This window comes from Berghia stephanieae, chromosome 11 (genome assembly GCF_034508935.2).
Source record: "Berghia stephanieae isolate SIO BIC M18660-M18661 chromosome 11, UCSD_Bste_1.3, whole genome shotgun sequence".
NCBI lineage: Eukaryota > Metazoa > Mollusca > Gastropoda > Nudibranchia > Aeolidiidae > Berghia > Berghia stephanieae.
The window spans coordinates 10,270,774-10,278,847 of record NC_088370.1 but is presented as its reverse complement, the minus strand read 5'-3'; the positions used below and the strand labels follow the sequence as shown (position 1 = coordinate 10,278,847).

General features: G+C 32.2%; 1 protein-coding gene across 1 annotated transcript in view; it reads left to right on the top strand.

The window, feature by feature from the left end:
* The window catches only part of LOC144956680 (androgen-induced gene 1 protein-like), a 12,397-nt gene extending 7,490 nt beyond the window's left edge, over positions 1-4,907 (top strand). The window contains exons 6-7 of the mRNA XM_078887336.1: positions 1,097-1,248; positions 3,547-4,907. Coding sequence (XP_078743462.1) covers positions 1,097-1,248; positions 3,547-3,593 — 199 coding nt within the window. The 3' untranslated portion in view covers positions 3,594-4,907. The remainder of the gene's footprint in view (positions 1-1,096; positions 1,249-3,546) is intronic.
* Positions 4,908-8,074: the final 3,167 nt, after the last annotated feature.

Sequence of the window (8,074 nt, the reverse complement as noted above, 5' to 3'; positions counted from 1 at the left end):
TGTAGATGCACTGACAAATCATGTTTCTTACAGCAATTGTCAAATTGAATGCAAGCTTCAAATTAATAAGTGACAACTGATGATAAATGGACGTTTCAGGTTTCCCCTTTGTCAACAAAATATGATGAATGAAACACTTAAGACAAATGAGAGCTGAATGGATGGTGTTGTTCAGGCCTTAGCAACACCATCATTTATTTTTATTTACTAGAGCATTTATATATATATAAAAAAAAAAATTGAGCTTTTATATAGCGCAATATCCACTAAACATGCTCAAAGTGCTTTACAAGGGGTCCCTGGTCAACAGCAACATTTAACATGTAGGACGGGACATAATGCCTGTTAGGCGATATTACAATTTTTCGGACAAAGACAACGCTGTTAACGGCCAGGTACTCATTTAACACCTGAGTACGGTGAGAGAATGTGAGTAAAGAGCTTTTTCCAAGGACTCAACTATGCACCGAGCGCAAGGCTCGAACCCAGGATCTTCCAATCCGAAAGCGAGTGTCATACTACTAGACCACATAGCCGCATATGCTCAAAGCGCTTTACAAGGGTCCCTGAACAACAGCAACACGTAACATGTAAAACGAGACACGACGCCTGTTAGGCAATATTCCATTTTTTTTTCCGACAAAAACAATGTTTTTAACGACCAGGTACTCATTTTACACATGAGTACTGTGAGTGAAAGAGTCTTTTCCAAGGACTGAACTAGTGATAGCTTGAACTAGCTGTATCACCTAAGCTAGCTTTTTGTCTCTACCTGCCTCACCTATAGAACACATCTGATAATGATGATGATGATGATGATGATGATGATGATGATGATGATGATGATGATGATGATGATGATGTTGTTGTAGTTGATGCCGGTTTGTTTGTTTGGTTTTTTTTTGTTTTTTTTTTTCGATGACTACTATGTTACTAGTGTGCATCTGTGTGAGTGTGTCTATGTCAATATTGTATTGTTATAAATGTGTAACCAAATGACAAATTGCCACTTTTTTGAGGACAATAAAGATATATTATTATTATTATTATCTCAGATGTCTCATACCAGCATTTTCCTTCCTTTCAATAACAACAGGATGTTTTATATTCGTTACGCCAACAACGTCTGGGTCTACCCGTTGATGGAGATACTAGACAGTCAGCAGAGAGTTGCTTTCATCGCATCCACTTTCATCTCAACCTCCGTCTTCTACCTCTTTGGAAACTGGCTCACAATCTATCTCTGGGGTAAGAATACGATTCAATAGTCTAATGTCACGCCGCCTGGTAACAGTGGCCATCTTGGTTCTAAACAAAGAAAATCATTACTTTTTATTCTTCATGCTGGCTAGAACTTTTCTAATGCCTTGTGATCAGAATTTGTAAAAGTCAAAACAATATCAAATTTATGGGGTTTTTTCCTCTGGATACGCTTTTATGCTCGCCTGAGAAATATTTCATACGGGCGTCCGCCATTGTTCCGATAGTTTAGAGCCAGTGTTACTAAGTTACCATGCGTCATTAGGAAGGAAGTGACGTTACGACTATTGAAGAGTATTAACCAGTAAAAAAAAAAAAATACAAAATTGAGCTTTTTATAGAGCTATATCCACTAAACGTGCTCAAAGCGCTTTACAAGGGGTCCTGACTCCAACAACAACATGTAACATGTAGGACGGGACGTGATGTCTGTTAGGAGATGTTACAATTTTTTTTTCGGACAGAGACAGCGCTGTTGACGGGCAGGTACTCATTTTACACCTGAGTACGATTTGAGAATGTGAGTAAAGAGCCTTTTCCAAGGACTCAACTATGCGTCGAGCAAGGCTCAAACCCAGGACCTTCCAATCCAAAAGCGAGTGTCATACCACAAGACCACATTGCCACACCAGTAGAATGTTGACCAATCAAAACATGGAATTTATGGCACATCTTCAACAATTGGTCGGACACACATAGTTGGTTGTTGATAAACAATAATGTGAATGAAATTGACCTCTCTCTCTGGGATCATTGTTATTGATTTTATACCACAGATGGGTGATTAGTTATCACACGATTTTCTCGATCACATTATAACCATTTAAGTTTACACATAGTTTACAGTGTAGTTGACGTCACTCTGGTCTTTGTTTTTGTTTTTTTTGCCATCCACGTTTATGAGTAATTCTCACTAAACTGTATTAACCAGACTATAAATGTTCAAGGTTACGCATAGTTTTGTGTGTTGGTCCTTTTCTATTTCCGGATGGCAATGTTGTGAGTTTTTTTAGCCAAGTGCACAGCATCTATTGATCAAACGGTAGAACAGTGGGTATTATACCTAGACACATGCCATTAATAGTAAAACCTGTGTAGTTTCCTATGTTTACCAATCACTGCCATTGTTTACATTATGATGACTGTCTGATAGGCGTGGTTATCTATGCGTCTATTAACTGCTCTGTGTCACTGTATGAAAACTAAAAAGGGAGGTGTGATGAAGGGAAAAAATATAAAACGAACAAAAAATGTACAATTTTATATTTCACACTAAATGTGCTCAAAGCACTTTACAGGGGTTTTTAAGCCAACAGAGACACCAAACATATTAGCGCTCAACTGTCCAAGATGGTGGTTAGTTCGTTTTTATCTAATTAATTGAGCTTCAATGCGAACAGAAACCAGCTTATTATTATTATTATTCAGAATAAGTGTAGAGCGGGCACTTGTATCAATATTGATGAGAAAAATGGGGTATTGATAGCTCAGTTGGTTGTGTGACCACTCGCTGTCCTCTCTCTCTCTCCCGGCCAGACGGAGAGTGTTGTGTCAATTGGGTCCTGGGTTTGGCACTGACCCCGTGACTTTTAATTCTCTGTTTTCATCTGGCACTTCTCCATACTCTATTTTTCTTCTTCTTCTTCTTCTTCTTCTTCTTCTTCTTCTTCTTCTTCTTCTTCTTCTTCTTCTTCTTCTTCTTCTTCTTTTTCTTCTTCTTCTTCTTCTTCTTCTTCTTCTTCTTCTTCTTCTTCTTCTTCTTCTCTTCTTCTTCTTCTTCTTCTTCTTCTTCTTCTTCTTCTTCTTCTTCTTCTTCTTCTTCTTCTTCTTCTTCTTCTTCTTCTTCTTCTTCTTCTTCTTCTTCTTCTTCTTCTTCTTCTCTTCTTCTTCTTCTTCTTCTTCTTCTTCTTTCTTCTTCTTCTTCTTCTTCTTCTTCTTCTTCTTCTTCTTCTTCTTCTTCTTCTTTCTTCTTGTCATTATTATTATTATTATTATTATTATTATTATTATTATTATTATTATTATTATTATTATTATTATTATTATTATTATTATTATTATTATTATTTTTATTATTATTTTTTATTTAAAAATTTTTTTTTTAATTTCTTTTTAATTAAAAAAAATTGTTAAATTTAATATTAATTTTTTTTTTTTTTTAAATTATTATTTTTACTTTTATTATTGTTCATGTTGTTTTTCCTTCTGTTCTTGTTTTGTTTTTTTTTGTTGTCGTTATTATTATAATCACTACTATTATACTATTCTTTAAACATCTTATTTCAGGCCCAGTACCAAAAGGGGAAATGCCTGAGAAATCCAAAGATGACTGAAACGAAGACTTGTTTTATTTATTTTGTTCTACACGGCTGACTTACATCAAACGGGTAGTTCTCATTTGCTTTCATTGCACAAACAGAAAAGAATACGTTTAAGATTATAATAAGTAATAAACAAAAATGAATATGTGGCAGTTCATGACATAATAAGTGGGAAGGTGAAAATTTTTAATTTGCATTTTTTTTACATTTTCTGCCCCATCTACTCCCCCCCCCCCCCTTCCTGCACGTCTTTGTAAGGTGTCAGCACCAGATATTTCATGAAGGAATATATCTATAAAAATAATAATTTATAATAATAGATCTTTATTGTCCATAAATATGGCAATTTGTCATTTAGTTACACTCGTTATAACGTTATAGGATAACTATAACGTTGAACAGGTATTTAACTCCTACTTATTCTCTCTCTCTCTCTCTCTCTCTCTCTCTCTCTCTCTCTCTCTCTTTCTCTCTCTCTCTCTCTCTCACCCTATAGATAGTCCATTAAAAAAATTGCCTGTTGTCAACAGGAGTTACCCATGCCGTTGAGTGGACAAATCTTAAACTGTCTGGATAATAACAAAAACTATTAACTATAACTATTAGTAAGGATATCACGGTGTACAAATTCACACCAAACAAAGCATAATATAAATAAATAATTTCCCAGAATAATTCCATCCATTTGAAAATTTGATTTGATTAATTGAATGAATCCCGGTAATTTTTATTTTTAAAAAAATATTCAAACCAAAAAACAAAAAGCATATTTACTTCTTTGTGCAGCTATGTGGTCTTGTGGTATAACACTCTCCTTTGGATCTTAAGGTCCTGGTTTTGAGACCCGCTCTGAGCAGCGCATAGTTGAGTTCTTGGAAAAGGCTTTTTATTTAAATTCTCTACTCATACTTGAGTGTAAAGTGAGCACCTGGCTGTTAACAGCATTGTCTCTGTCAGAAACAAGTTGTAATATCGCCAAAAAGGAAATCATGTCTCATCCTGCATGTTGTTGTTGGCCAGGGACAATTTGTAATGCGCTTTAAGCGCGTTTAGTGGATGTAGCGCTATTTAAAAAGCTCAAGATTTGTTTTCCGTTTAGATATTCTATAACAAGTGCCATTTTTAATTCTAGTGCTAGTTTTCAATAGAAATCAAGATTTGACTTGTTTCATGTATTATATTTAAAGATTGTTTATGAGATTTATTTTGCCTTTGTATCAATGACAATCTATTTTGTTTTCTCTTGTATAATCATGACAGCTTGTGTTCAAACAACATCTTTCTGTTTCCTACATGCATAATATTAATAACGATAATAATGATTAGAATGAAAATAATAATAATGATAATAATAATAATAAATAATAATAATAATAATAATAATATAATAATAATAATAATAATAATAATAATAATAAATAATAATAATAATAATAAAAATAATAATAATAATAATAATAATAATAATAATAATAATAATAATAATAATAATAATAAAAATAATAATAATAAAAATAATAATAATCAAAATAATAATAATAATAATAATAATAATAATAATAATAATAATAATAATAATAATAATAATAATAATAATAATAATAATAACAATAATAATAATAATAATATTAATAATAATAATAATAATAATAACAATAATAATAATAATAATAATAATAATAATAATAATAATAATAATGATATATGAATAGCGTATTTCTAAACCACCAATTCCCGGGGGAAAAAAATCAGCTCTAAGCGCAATTACATCTATCTAGAGAACGCCTTAGTTCAGCTAGCAGAAGCTGATATTTATTTACAAAAGTGATATTTCATTGGGGTTTTGGTATTTAGACCGGGGTCTCGGTACTTATTTCAAAATGACTCATTACACAGGATTTCCTTCTCTTGTTGCCATAACTTAGTGATGATTGTAACCTTGGAATATGTCTATTGTATTTCAAATTAAACAACTATTATTATTATCATTATTATTATTATTATTATTATTATTATTATTATTATTATTATTATTATTATTATTATTATATTATTATTATTATTATCATTATTATTATTATTATTATTATTATTATTATTATTATTATTATTATTATTATTATTATTATTATTATTATTATTATTATTATATTATTATTATTATTATTATTATTATTATTATTATTATTATTATTATTATTATTGGTATATCATTATTTTATTCTAATAGTGAAATCGTCATCAACAACAACATCGCAAGTGCTCGACTGTATTTTCATTGATAACGTTTTATTTTACACAATTTGGTTTCATGACGTCATCCTTGCAGTCTAGTTCAGCTTGTTTGTTTGTTTGTTTTTTGTTTGTTTTGTTTTGATTCTTCCAACCTGCAGTTAAATGCTCTTTTATCCTCTAGTCCAGTTGCTTCAGGAAATTACATGTTATATTATTCTAGTCTTGTCATCACTCCTATTTATTGCTGCGATTTGTTTATTCTATTATATTCTTTATTACATTTTTTATATGGAGGGGGGGGGGGGCTTGTTGACCAATGTTCATTAATTAGCAATCAATCAATTCCTGGGTGAGCTCCTCTCCCATAGTGGGCAGGGGGGGGGGGGGGGGGTTACTGTTTGTCTTCTATCTCTCTATATTGGGGACAGCGTGGCTCAGCGGTACGGTCTTTGCTTCGTACCCGAAAGGTACCGAGTTCAATCACCCGCCGTTGCGTTGTGTGGCCTTGAGCAAGTCACCTCGCTCTAGCTCACTTTGCGGCACTGCACTGCGGCGGACGCCTGGGTTATTCCAGTCTTCCCTTGGAATAGACCCTAAAGACAAATTTCCCCTTGGGGATGAATAAAGGGAATTTTATTAATTTTATTAATTTTTTATTATTTATTTTATTTTTTTTTCCAATTGTTTTCTGTCTAGTGTTTCTTTCATCCTGTTTTGTTGATAAAGGGGAAACCCGAAATGTCAATTTTATTTTTTTTCGTATATTAAAATGAAGCTTACATTCAATTTCACATTGTCATTTATTACAGAAGCTGAACTGTTTTGTTTGTTTGTTTGTTTTTTTTTTTTTTTTTTTTTTTTTTTTTAATCTTTTAAAATTATCTTTCCCGCACGTACACAGATAGAGATTGATCCCTTGATATGTTTTGTAATACGAATTTTTTAAGTAGACAATGTCTCATTGTCCTGTCTTTATAGCCATATCAAAAGTACATTATTAGATGCACAGACAAATTGCATAATAATGATAATAATAATAATAATAATAATAATAATAATAATAGGAAATGATTACATGCCATAAAATTTTATATTTTTATGAATATAATATATAATGATGATGAAGATGATGATGATGAAGATGATGATGGTGATGATGATGATGATGATGATGATGATGATGATAATGATGATGATGATGATGATGATGATGATGATGATGATGATGAAGATGATGATGAGGATGATGATGATGATGATGATAACGATAATGTTTGTATTTGTTGTAATTAGCACTACTTGTAATATCCTTTATAAATCTTTATGTATGCAAAGATGATTAAACAGGACAGAGACCTATACTCAGTTGGACTCTGAAAAAAAAAATATATATATATTTAATATTTTGGTCAGAAAACTCGTCCTTCAAATAATATCAATCGTTTAAAATGACCCTCGTCTTCCGTGCTAAGTCCCAGGTTTGAATTTTTTGGCAAGATGTAGGTCATTGTAATCGATCGATATTTGAAGGGCAATTTATTTTTTCTGCCCTAAATTCTAAATACCTATGTTTTGTTTTTTTGTTATTTTTTTTTTCCCCCAGTGTGCGGCTATGTGGTCTTGTGGTATGACACTCGTTTTCGGATCGGAAGGTCCTGGGTTCGAGCCTTGCTCGGCGCATAGTTGAGTCCTTGGAGAAGGCTCTTTACTCACATTCTCTCACCGTACTCAGGTGTAAAATGAGTACCTGGCCGTTAACAGCGTTGTCTCTGTCCCAAAAATTTGTAATATCGCCTGACAGGCGTCATGTCTCGTCCTACATGTTATGCGTTGCTGTTGGCCAGGGACCCCTTGTAAAGTGCTTTGAGCACGTGTAGTGGATATTGCGCTATATAAAAGATCAATTTTAGAATATTTTTTTTTCTTTGTTATTTTTTTTTTTTTAATTTTTTTTTTTTGTTTGTTTTTTTTTTTAGTATTGGCAGTACTGGTGTAATACATAAGACCGTGGGGTACCACATATTTCATTGAGGGGGGAGAGGGGGGGGGGGCATGGTCAAACAGATTTCCCTCTTCCAAATCAGAATTTTTAGCAAGAAGGGAATTGAATTTTTTTTAAAACTTAAGTTTTAATCACTACAAGTGAATTATTTTGTTCAAGCACCCTCTACATCAAATTAATTTCATTATATGGCATTTTAAAAAAAGATATTTTTGCTGCTTTTATAATTAGGCTGCAATCTGATTGATTTTGATTC